This window comes from Tiliqua scincoides, chromosome 4, assembly GCF_035046505.1.
Source record: "Tiliqua scincoides isolate rTilSci1 chromosome 4, rTilSci1.hap2, whole genome shotgun sequence".
NCBI classification, from domain to species: domain Eukaryota; kingdom Metazoa; phylum Chordata; class Lepidosauria; order Squamata; family Scincidae; genus Tiliqua; species Tiliqua scincoides.
The window spans coordinates 45,208,660-45,220,560 of record NC_089824.1 but is presented as its reverse complement, the minus strand read 5'-3'; the positions used below and the strand labels follow the sequence as shown (position 1 = coordinate 45,220,560).

At 43.6% G+C, this 11,901-nt stretch overlaps 1 protein-coding gene across 1 annotated transcript; it reads right to left on the bottom strand.

Annotated features, from left to right (window-relative positions):
• Positions 1-1,363: 1,363 nt before the first annotated feature.
• LOC136649103 (DGAT1/2-independent enzyme synthesizing storage lipids-like) lies at positions 1,364-9,979 on the bottom strand. Its single transcript, XM_066625529.1, has 6 exons — positions 9,658-9,979; positions 8,380-8,544; positions 7,314-7,507; positions 6,418-6,478; positions 4,522-4,661; positions 1,364-1,468 (listed from the first exon to the last, which is right to left on the bottom strand). The coding sequence occupies exons 1-6, from the start codon at positions 9,977-9,979 to the stop codon at positions 1,364-1,366; spliced, it is 987 nt and encodes a 328-aa protein (XP_066481626.1).
• Positions 9,980-11,901: the final 1,922 nt, after the last annotated feature.

The following is an 11,901-nucleotide window of genomic DNA, read 5'->3' as shown; positions in this document are numbered from 1 at the left end:
GGGAAAGGGAGAGTAGAGCTATCTGCTCTGCCTCTGCAAAAGCAGAAGCGTAGCGTGATCACCCCACTCTCGCTTTCCCTGACCTGGGGCGCCCTGCAGGTGCTCGCGCAGGGCTCCCCACACACAGGGATGGCTGTTGCAGGGACTGGTGAGTGCATCCCAGTCCCTGCAGCCTGGTCAGAAGGGAAAGCGGAGCGATCATGCTCCGCTTCTGGTTTTGCGAAGCGGGGCGTGATCGCTCCGCTTTCATTTTTCCTGACCTGGGGAGCCCTGCCAAAGGTTGTGCAGGGCTCCCTGCACCCCTGGGAGGCTGCAGGAGGCTTGGGCAAGTGCACTCAAGCCCCTGCAGCCCCCCTGAGCGGCGCGATCCGCAGAATCGTGCCGCTGCCTTCCCCCTGTATCCTGGCTGCCCCCGCCCCTTAAGGGAGCAGTGGCCAAGACCCACAGCCTGGGGTGTCACGACTCCCCAGTTTGAATACCACTGGCTTATATTATTAATTACAAACATTTTGCTATTACGAAGGGTACAATTAACGGAAATAGGCTGCCAAGGGATATGCGAATGAAAAAGGTTGGGAACCACTGCAGGAGAATCATGAATCAAATCCATCTTTAAGGTGTCTGGTGTGTTAAGCCAGAAGCTCTACATATAACATACAACTTATAACACATAACTGGGATTGTTCAATTCACAGCAGAGAGATGAGCAAGTGCAGCTGCACATAGTTGCAACCCTTTTTACTCAGAAGTAGAATAGAAGTAGAACAAGGAGACTAAAAGTTTAACTTTGGCTGGAATTTCCCAGGGAGGTTACCATACAAATATACAGCCCTCTAATGATCTCTGAATTGCTTCTGGTGCTAAATTAGCCTCCATGTCGGTCACCAGCACCAAACTTCCTGCCTTAGCAACCAGCAGTCTCTGTTGACAAAACAGATTTCGCACAGGCCAGTGAATGGCTTAGTTTCCAGATTGTAGTTATGGGGGACGCCTGTACTTTCATAGCAGAAGAAGAACCCATGACTGTTCTTTGCTTTATTCAGAGATTACACATGACCCATTTTTCAGAACAAGAGAACTAGTCCACAAAAAGCAACACCATGCTCCCTTGTGGTACAGCATGAAAAACAGAGAGAGACTTTGTCATAACTTTTAATACAATGTCAAAATATTATCTATCTAAAACAGAATGTTTTCAGGAAGATCACATGGATGATCAGTCACTCCATGATTCATAAAGCTCCAAAAAATTATGCATACTAAAAGGATTTAAAGTGACATAATCACGATGGAATAATCCCACTAGAAACATGACATGGACAATAAATATGACATAAAAATTCAGTTATAAGGAAAGTTCAGATTAATCATCTTTATGATACTGATCAAATCGTTCCATTAAAGCTCTCATTATATTCCCTGGTTTTTGTTGGTGTTGGTTTATAAGATTTTCAAGTGCAGTCTTTGTCTGTAAATAACGAAAAACGAAAGCAAAACATTACTGTCTATATTTTCACAAACAATGAAGAAAAGGTCTGAGATCCAACCTAAACTGAGAAAAATTTTTTTAGAACATACAGTATTAAAAAATAGCATGATAAACAATAAATACACAGCAAGTCCCAAGGATCACATTAACAGTCACTGCAGGCACCTGCCTATAAGTCGATCTCACAGATAAGTCGAGGGCAGGTTTTGAGCTCCAACTCATGGAATTTTCTCTGACCCTCGGATAAGTCGGGGGTTAAACTTAGGGGGGGTCTGACTATAATTTTGTCTGATTTTACCTGAAACCAGATCCTGAAAACTAGCCTTCCAGTAATTGTTACCTAAAAACCTGTACAGTTTCTAATTTATTAAAAATACAATAAAAGATCATAAGATGCATTTTTGTTCATTAACTTTTAAAATTCTGGTCTTCACAACATTTGTGTAAACACTCTCAGAGTAAGTGCCAGTAAACAACATACCAGTGGAACCATCAATCAAATCCTTCTTTAAGGTGCCTGGTGTGTGAAGCCAGAGCCTCTACATATAACATGCAACATAAAACATGCAATTGGAAGTGTGCGGTTCAGTTCACAGCAGGGAGACAAGCAACAAGGACTGAGCTGCATACAGTTGCAATCCTCTTTACTCAGAAGCAGACCCACTGCTTTCCATGGGTGTTACTCTTAAGTAACGGTGCACTGCAGCCTGGGACCTTGTTTCAGGTGGAAATGAGGATCACATCCTGGGGTCTTAAGAACCAGACCCATAAACTTGGGGGGGGGGAGGTGAAATTCTTGGCAAATGACTTGTCAGGAATGTTCTGAGACAGCAGCCGTAGAAGAAAAGAAGACATTTCCCTTCTTCTCCAAACTGGAAGGAGACAAAGGGGCTTCTGGGAATTGTGGGGAGGCTTTGTGGGAGTATGTGCTGCATTCCATAGCAGCCCATACAGACTACAGTTCCCAGAAGCGCCTTCACTTCTCTTCCTGTCTGGAGAAGAGGCTAAAATGGCTGCCTCTGAATACCGTAATTACTGGTAAAAATACTCCTTTTACTCCCCCTGCTTCCTGCTTCTCAGCCCATTTCCAGCCCCCCCCCACTTCACCAGACAGCTGCTGAGCTTCCATAAGCTTCCCAGAAGCTCCCAGAGGACTGTGCCCCACCCACTGCATTGACCCGGGTATAAGTCGATCCAGGATCTCAGGCTCTATTCTTAGGCATCAATTTTTCGACCTATAGGCGAGTATATGTGGTGAATTGCATCTGATGAAAAACGCAAACCCATCATCTCAAATATTGTACAACAAACTAAATAAAAAGGCCCTGCCTAAAGGTCTCCAGGGAGGGAGATGTTCTTAATTCTAGGGGGAGGAAATTCCACTTTTGGAGTGCCACCATTGGGAAAGCCCTGTTTGGTGCCAGGTCACTATTTGGATCAACTGAGGCTTTGCACAAGCTTCCCTTGAAACAACCACCACCTGGGAATCAGGAGCAGCTGCAGACCTGCTCTTTCAGAAGGAGTGCAACCCCATTCAGAGCAGGGCAATAGTCCAATACCTGAAACACGGACTTCTGGAACAGGAGAACTTTTGTCTTATCAAGAATTAATTTCAGCCTGTTTTCCCTAATCTAGCACCAACTGCCTCCCGACAATGATACAGGACCTTGACTACCCCCTTGGAATCAGGTGGAAAAGTCAGAAAAAGCTGAGGTTCATCAGAAAATTGATGACTCCCTGCCTCAAATATCTGAATGACCTCTCCCATTGGCTTCATATAGATGCTGAAAAGCATGGGGGATAGAGTTGAAACTTGTTGCACCCCGCACCTCAAAGGCCAGGGTATTGAGGAAGCATTTCCCAGTGCCACCTTCTAGGATCTGTCAGCTAGGAAGAAGCAGAATCACCCCAAGATGGTGCCAACAAGCCCCAATCTTTCCAACCACCCCAGAAGGACACCTTGGTCAATGGTATCAAAAGCCACTGAGAGGTCCTGTAGGACTAACAGGGGCACATTCTCACTGTCCAGTCCCTGGCTCAGGTTATCCACCAAGTAGACCGAGGCTGTCTCCATCCCAAATCCTGGCTGAATTATTTTTTTCTTAGGCACTTTTCCCACTTAATTCATTTTCAGAAAAGGACATCTTTCAAAAACTGAAACAGGAAATGGTCCTCAGGCAATTGTACAGAAGAGAATGTCCCTAGATAATTTCCACTGCTACTCATAAACAAAAATTTACATGGGTAAAGCAGCCACTTGTCCAGCCCAAAAATAGAGTTGGCTACTGAATTTTTTTTAAGTGTAACAATTCAAAATCTTATTGCGATTCTAAATGTCAGGGTTGTGGCCTGGCTTTTTACAGAGAGCAGCTCTGTGATCAGTAGCAGATCTAGCTTGCAGAAGAAGAGCTGACAGTACAATCTCAAGCAATATTACCACCTCATGGCTCCCAGCAGGAAATCAATCCCATCCATCCAGAGGAAGTCCTGGTATCACTTACAGCCAGAGATTCTGACAACTGGAAGGAGGTTGCAAGCCCAGAATGAGTCGGGGCAGGTTTGAAAAGCTGTGCCATCTTCAGACTGGGACCATTCAAATCATATGATGTGGTGGTACTTGCATTTTTGCATTACCTGCATTTAAACTCTTGCTTGGTCTTATTGCCCTTTTCCTAAGGAAAAGTACAGTCAACACATGAGTAACACAGGCATATACACTTCCTTGCAATTGCAAGGTATATGCAATTCTCACAGTGTAAACTCAAACAAAGGGGGAGTAAAAATCAGTGATAACTATCAGGCTGCAATCCTAACCACACTTTCCTGAGAGTAAGACCCATTGAACAAAATAGGACTTACTTCTGAATACTTCTGGTTAGGATTGTGCCCTCAGTCACAGAAATGAACCCCATGCCTACTCTCAATTATGGAGAAGCTATATATGCAGAGTGTCATTCAAAAGCTAACATTGTCCTTCTCAAGGTGTAGAATTCCATTCTGTTTTGATATTTCCAAATGTATACTTTTCTTACTTTTTCAGCCAGCTCCTTAGCAGTGATATTTGGATCGTGTGGGATGGGTTCTCCTATGTAAGTACGAAGTTTGACTGGGAACCCTCCATATACAGGAAGGATTAGCCACCGACTATACTCATATAGCCATCTTGTCAGCCCTGTGTGTGAAATAGAATAACATTTTGAATTGCAACTACCTGATAGCAGACTTGAAATGAACGGATCACTTCAATATTTGACCCCTGCAAATGATCCGTCCAGATGCTTTACGATATGTGAGTGCTTGAAGAAATACCCAATTCTGCTATTGTCTACAGTACATCACTGTAGCTTGTTGCAAATCCACTTTGTGGATGTATTTGCAAAGCCTGCACTGTACGTGACTTTCCCCATTTGCCAGGGTAGATGCATGACTCTAATCTGGTTGTATTTGGTTACAGAATCTATTTTATTTTAAATGTAATGGGTATAATGTGCAATCACACATTCCAACAACATTAAAGGAGAATGCAAAAGGCAGAATTGCATTCTGCAATTTACCCAAATTTGAATGAACTCAACAGCATTTTCTTGAATTCAATTATCTGTACCCTGAACTGTTGTATCAAACACAAACATTGTAGTTCAGAATGCGGGAAGACTGAAAGGCAAATGAAATACAGGCACACTTCAGAATCAAGTTTTGTAACATTTAGATGTAACCATAATATTTCCACACTGATGTATTTAATTATGTCAGGTATACAGAAAAACATTTGTGGTTCAAATAGGCAAATACAATCTCTATTGACATTGAAGTTTTTCCCTATAAATTTTCAGAAAAGGAGTTGTGTGTCAGCTGCTCAAAATTTTTGCTTCAAAGGGCCATCATCAAGCAATGATAAATTCTCACTATAAGTATTGCCCTAGGCAATCTGCAGAGCTGAATCTATTCAAATCATATTTCTTGATCAACATCAGAAATGAAATCTTATCATGCCCTACAGCAATGCCTTTTTCACCAATGAGCTAACAAGATTGTACAACCTCTTTGCACATAGTTTCCATGAAGGAGATCTGGTACAAATTGGTGAAGTCTCTTAAGTAAATAGTGAATAAAACACAAGTGACACTGTGTGAGAATAGAGAAAAGGTTCTCAAACTGGAGTGTTGCAACACACCAGCCTGAGAAGGTCTCTTTTGCCCCTTTAAGGGGCAGGGCAGGGGGAGTGTGGTGACATGATTGAAGCAATTGCGCCACCAGTGCTTGATTTTTACTTACCATAGCGTGATGTGGCATCCAGGAGGTGCAGGGATCCCCAGAGAGCCCTCTGTTGGGCTCTCCACACCTCAGAATGTTGTGGAGAGCCCAATCACAACCCACTTCTGGGTTGCAAGTGTGAAACCGGAAGTGGGTCACAATTGCATTTCTTCAACATTTTGAGGCATGGAAAGTCCTGCATAGGGCTCCATGGGAATCCCCACACACCCTGTATGCCACAGCAAACAGGTTGAGTAAAAACCAAGCCCCTGGAACCCCATTGGCAGTGTGATTGTTCCATTCATGTCGCCATCATCCTTCCACCCCTGCAAAAACTTAGAACGGCTCTAAGTCTATACAAGAATTTGAGAACCACTGTGTTAGACTGTGACCTTGGACTAGTTTGGATGATATGGTTTACCCACATAAGTCTCTGCTCCACATTATCTGTTATTCTGCCCTGCAAGCATACTTGGACGATGAGATGTCAAACTGAGCATGGTTTGGATAGTCTGTCTCCCCCTTGAATGCGCGCAATGGAATATTGTACTGGGTGCAGGACAGAAAACATGTTTCCTCATTTCTAACTATGCAATCTGTGAGCCAATCACATGGTATCATTTGAATTAATCCTTTAATGAAGCATATGACGGAATTTGCGAAATGTAGCTTACATGTATTTCCAAACGTGTAGTATCCTTCACGAATATTTTGTGTAAACATTGGGATGATGGGCTGAAAAAGACGAAAGAAAGTATGAAACCTGGAGAGTATTTTAGTCCTGTGTCTTCTTGCTGTTATCTGTTATTAAGGAACAAGTGAGAAGCTCAAGAAAAAGAATGTCAAGTATCTCATTACGACAAGCACCCAATAGGCAGCAGAGATTGGCTCCCCCACTCATAAGGGCCATAACACTTGAAAGAAAGGGGGTAGGAACTGCGTTATTGTGAAACCATAATATGGAAGGTTTGCATCAGCAAGAACAGAATTACCTTTTTTCCCTCTGTACACAGAAAAGCACCAGCTTCCAGAAATTGCTTTCAATTCTGCTGTTAATGACAATTGTAAGTTGTGTGGTTGCATCATAGGCTCATAATAATGGTTGGCAACCTTCAGTCATGAAAGACTATGGTATAAGCCTACAGCACCTGGTATTCCCAGGCAATCTCCCATCCAAGTACTAACCAGGTCTGACCCTGCTTAGCTTCCGAGATCAGATGAGATTGAGCATGTGCAGGGTAACAGGGTATCATTAACTCACTCTCTGTCTTTATAGCTCTACATTAAATGTCTGATACATATTCCAGCAATACTACATTTGCACCAAGATGCTGGGAATCCTAGAATATTAGCACCTAGCACACAACATACTTTCTACAATAATAAAAGCTATATATTCCATTTACCATGGATTGATCCTCGATTTTCTTTCCTAATGGATTGCACACACCTCACAATCAACTTTTTAATTGCTTGGCTGGTTTCATATTGGGGACATGGGATTATTAGTTAAGCTCTGTGATACTTTTCTAGCAGGAGAAATCACTTCTAGTACAGAGAAATCACTCACCACTTTGGCCTCTAAAGCCACTTGGGCAAAACCTGTACGGTAACCCCAGACCAGGGTGTAGTTGTTATTGCTAAAGTTTTGTTCTCTAAGTCCACCAGGTGCAATTCCCAATAATTCGCCTTTCTTCAGAAGTTCCACGCAATTAGCTTTGCTGCGATCTGCACAACCGACCAGCTTAAGAATCAACTGAACTCCTGTAAAAATAGGTCCAGATGAGAATAATGTAATTATATAAATATGACTTATGGAATAGTGAATTTTCATCTGATTTCGAACTCCCCCTGGACTCAGCATTTGCCTCTTGAGGCAGCCCTGAGCATGAGAATGTTCCCAGGGAGTGCCCAGGGAGAGCACTGCCATGAGGAGTATGACTAACAATCAAATTAATATTTCCCCTCTCCCTGGGTTCAGTGTGCTTGGGGAGACGAGTGAAGAGGATTTTGCCTACTAAAATGGAGTACTACCTCCCCTAGTAAAAATGTCTTATATTAGTTTTTGCAGGTGCTCATACTTGGAGATCTATAGGTCCTCTAGAAAAAATCTGCCTTAGGGCCCAATCCTATGCAATTTTCCAGTGCAGGTGCAGCCGTGTCAATGGGACATGCACTGCATCCTGTGGTGGGGAGGCAGTCACAGAGACCTCTAGGTATGGGAACATTTGCTCTCTTTACCTCAAGGTTGCATTGCAGCTGCACTGGTGCTAGAAAGTTGGGTGGGATTGGGCCCTTAGACCAGTGGTTCTCAAACTCCACTTTCACTTTCTACGGCTCGGGGAGCCACGTGGAGGGTCACACAGGGCTCCCTGCACCCCTGGGAGACTGCTGCAGGGAATGGTAAGTGCATGTCAGTCCCTATACCGCCCCCCCCAGCAATGTGATCCTGGGGATCGCGTCTCTGCCTACCCCCTGCCCCTTAAGGGGGCAGAGTCCAGGGCCCTCAGGCCGGGGCATCGCAACGCCCCAGTTTGAGAACCAATGCTGTAGACCTTTATGACCCTTCACAGTACAGTTATTTCCAGATTTCCAGTTATTTTTAGATTTCTAAAAGCAGATTATAAGAACTTTACCTGGCAACAAAAACATTAAAGGGTGAGACACAGAATAGCAAGTTCTTCTTTTTTCCCTATATAGTACACCTACAAAGCAGCCATAATCGATAGTAAGTACTCCATGATAATAAACAATAACCCCCGGTCCTTCAGGTAGATTTTCCATGCCAATAACCTCATAACCTGAAAAGGGGATTAAATGGAAAAGATTAATATTTCATATTAATTGATATTCTAATCAATTTTAAATACATTTAGAAATAATGACATAGCTTTCCTTTGCAAGTGCTGTACTATTCCTGAAGGAAAATGACTTCTTTTTGAATGAAGTGAAATCACTCATAGCTTGTGGCTGTGTGTTGCCAGTCTCAGCTTGCCACCATGCCAAGCCGGCAGCCAAGATGAACAGCCCCATACTGCCTTCTTCTGTCTATCTATTTTCCCATTGCTTTTCTTGAGCACAATCAAATTTACTATGCGAATAGGGACAAGACAGTCATCTTTGTGGGTCATCCTGCAACATGCCCCTTTCCCTGTGAAAAACGCTCCAGCTCTCTTGCCCTTCTGTGGGTCAGCTGAGGCTGCTGCCTCTCTCCTAGGCATGTTGAAAAATGGCATCCGTTTTGCCCAAACACATCTAGTTTTGGAGACACGGCACAGCCTCTTTAGTGAACGGTTCAAGTAGCTTCCTCATGAGGAAGCCTACACCATGGCTTCCTCATGAGGAAGCTGCTTGAACCGTTCACTAAAGAGGCTGTGCCGTGTCTCCAAAACTAGATAAGATAAGGCGAAACGGATGCCATTTTTGGAATCGGCACCCCAAATTCATATCAAACCACCATAAAGTTTGGGAAAAACATTACTGACTCTCAATTTTGTTGCTCTGTGTAATCTTGGTTCTTGGCACGGCCTGTCCTCTGTCTTTCCTTATTTTCTCTTCTATAGTCCAATAGGCAACATCTGTAATGCTCTGGTCATTTTCTTTACATGAATGATTTGCTTTAATTTAATTCCCCCGATATTATTGTTAAAGTGTCTCCACAATAAAAGTTTCTTTGTTGCATATCTCATCCATCTTCCCTTTTTATTCCTCAGCATTTGAAGTGTGCCTTTGGCCACTACCCAGGATCCGAGCATAACCATTCGAGATGGTTTCCCCCATGTACGTATGTTAATACCTATCTAAAGTATACCAAGTAACAATGGCAACATTATGGCCACTCCATCAGCACAGAGATTCTGAACCTCAGATCTTGGAATTAGAATGAATAATAGGATTGGGAAATGCTTGCTTACCATGCCATATCTTTGCAAATGAACTCACACAGTATGCAATAGCTTGTTTTGCTTTGTCCCAAGATTTGCTAGACATGTCTCCTTGTATGTTGTTCTTTATCTTGTAAATATAAAGGAGAAGGTTGGCAATGGACGAAAGAAAATATACGACCAAAGATGTAGGATATATCAATATGAGAGGCACCAATATCCACAACACATGAATCCCATAGGTCAGATACTCTTCAAGGTAAGGAAAACCATTCCAGTCCCACAGCATGGGAGTAAACCAGGTCATGGCATCTTCCTCCCCAGAAGCATCAAGTGCAGTTGCTGCTATCATTGTAGATGTGCCTGTGAAAGGAAGAGAACAAGGAAAATATTCAGCAGAAGCGATGAGGAAAGTGATTTCAGCCTTCTGTAGCGCACATGACTGACAATGTCATTCTTGCTCTGTATACTGCCAGATACATTGACTTGGATATAGAAACAAGAACATCTGCATACTGTTGATGGCCTTGAATTCAAGAATTCTACCAAACAATCATGGATGGCCGTAGGACAGCTTCAAGGAAATGCACATGGAGGCATGGCTCATCACACAGCTTCTCTTCAATGACTGCACAGAATGTCTTGATGAAGAGGATCCTCAAAGGGAGCAAAGGTTTTTCTTTGCTTGCTTTCTGATTTTATGCTGCTCCTATCTCTTGTTCAATGTTTGTCTCAGGACAAGCCCCAGCACAAAGCAGCAGGTTGTGGGCCAGTTTTCAGGGGCATCGCGGACCTCTCCCCAATGCTGAGCATGGACAGCTTTTACAGGCAGGGAAGTAAAATGGCATTTCAGTGCTTGTCCTCTTCCCTTCTGAATGGAAAATGGAGAAAGAGAAAAGATCTGAACAAGTGAAGCTCCCTTCCCTCCATCCTTCCTTGGCTCTTGTTCATTCTATTGTTCTCTTCCTTTCTCAGTTTTCTGTTCAGCTTTTGCTCGTTATAATGTGGAGGGGGTAGGGTGGTTGTGGAAAGGTGGGCAAACAGGCCCTGCTTTGTGTGTTCTGCACAGGAAGAGGTTTGTGGATTAATGAAATAAATTACAAGGATACTCACAAACTTACCATATAATTCCAATCAATTATCAACAGGATACACATTGAAAAGCAATATTTTCCAGGCACCATATCTAGCACTCTTCTTCCTTTTACAGTTCTAAGCATCTCCCATCCAATATTCTCTTGGGAATTTCCCTGGAATCTGCCTTAGCAATTTCTGCTTCCATTCTTTTTTTGCTTATTTAGGGTACAATCCTAACCAGGTCTACTCAGAAGCAAGTCCTATTTTGTTCAATGGGGCTTACTCTCAGGAAAGAGTTGTTAGGATTACAGCCTTACAGCCCAATCCTATCCACGCTTTCCTGGGATTAAGTCCCATTGACTTTAATGAGACTTACTTCTGAGTAGACATGCATAGGATTGGGCTGCCAGTTCCTCAGTGTTTCAGCATTCTTTGTCAAACCTTATGTTCCCATTGCTCTGTTGACAGGCAGATTTGCTGCAGTGGCAGACCTCCCGTAAGCTTGACTGGGCAAATGCCCCAGGTGCAGAGCTTCAGGACCCTGCGGAAGCCTCTCTGAGGCTCCCAATGTGGCTGGAAACTGTGCTTCTGATTTACTGGAAGCACAGTTTAAAGCACTGGGGAACCTCAGAGAGGCTTCCTTGACATGTTCTGGCGTCGTGCGAGGTACCATTCCAGGTAAGCAAGGGGGCGGATATTGTGCAGGGGGGCAGCAGCATGCTGCGGGGGGGGGTGCCATCTTGAACTTTGCCTGGGGCGAGGGGCTGTGGAGGTCTGCCACTGATTTGCTGTTTTCAAGTTTGCTAACAATATTGTACCAGAAATGTAGCATATTTCCTAGTAATTTATAATTATTCATTGTTATAGAATGTTTTCCCAACAGTAAACAAACTTAATGGTCATTCCACTTTGATGACTTTTAGCCCAGTTCTATGCTGCTCCAGTGCCCAGAGGAACAGCTGGAATGGCTGCTGCTGTGTCCAACTGGGCCAGGGCTCCTCGGTTGAAGGGAACATTTTCTCCTTTACCTGGGTAATGATGCTGTGGCTGCAATGGGTCTTCTCAGAGATGTGCCCACTACTGAGCAGGTGCAGAACTGAGGAAGCTGGTGTATGGCTTCCTAGCCAGGAAGAGGGCATAGGATTTGGCAGAAGAGTTTGCTGCCATCTCTGACCTCTCATGGGCCCTATCATCCCC

What these genes read in the sequence shown, in the direction of transcription:
- LOC136649103 (XM_066625529.1), bottom strand. Translation starts at nt 9,979, where the DNA reads ATGATAGCAGCAACTGCACTTGATGCTTCTGGGGAGGAAGATGCCATG. An exon ending in TTTAATGTTTTTGTTGCCAG is followed by an intron (nt 7,508 to 8,379) that starts GTAAAGTTCTTA and finishes CTATTTTTACAG; the next exon opens with GAGTTCAGTTGATTCTTAAG. An exon ending in CTAAGGAGCTGGCTGAAAAA is followed by an intron (nt 1,469 to 4,521) that starts GTAAGAAAAGTA and finishes CGTTATTTACAG; the next exon opens with ACAAAGACTGCACTTGAAAA.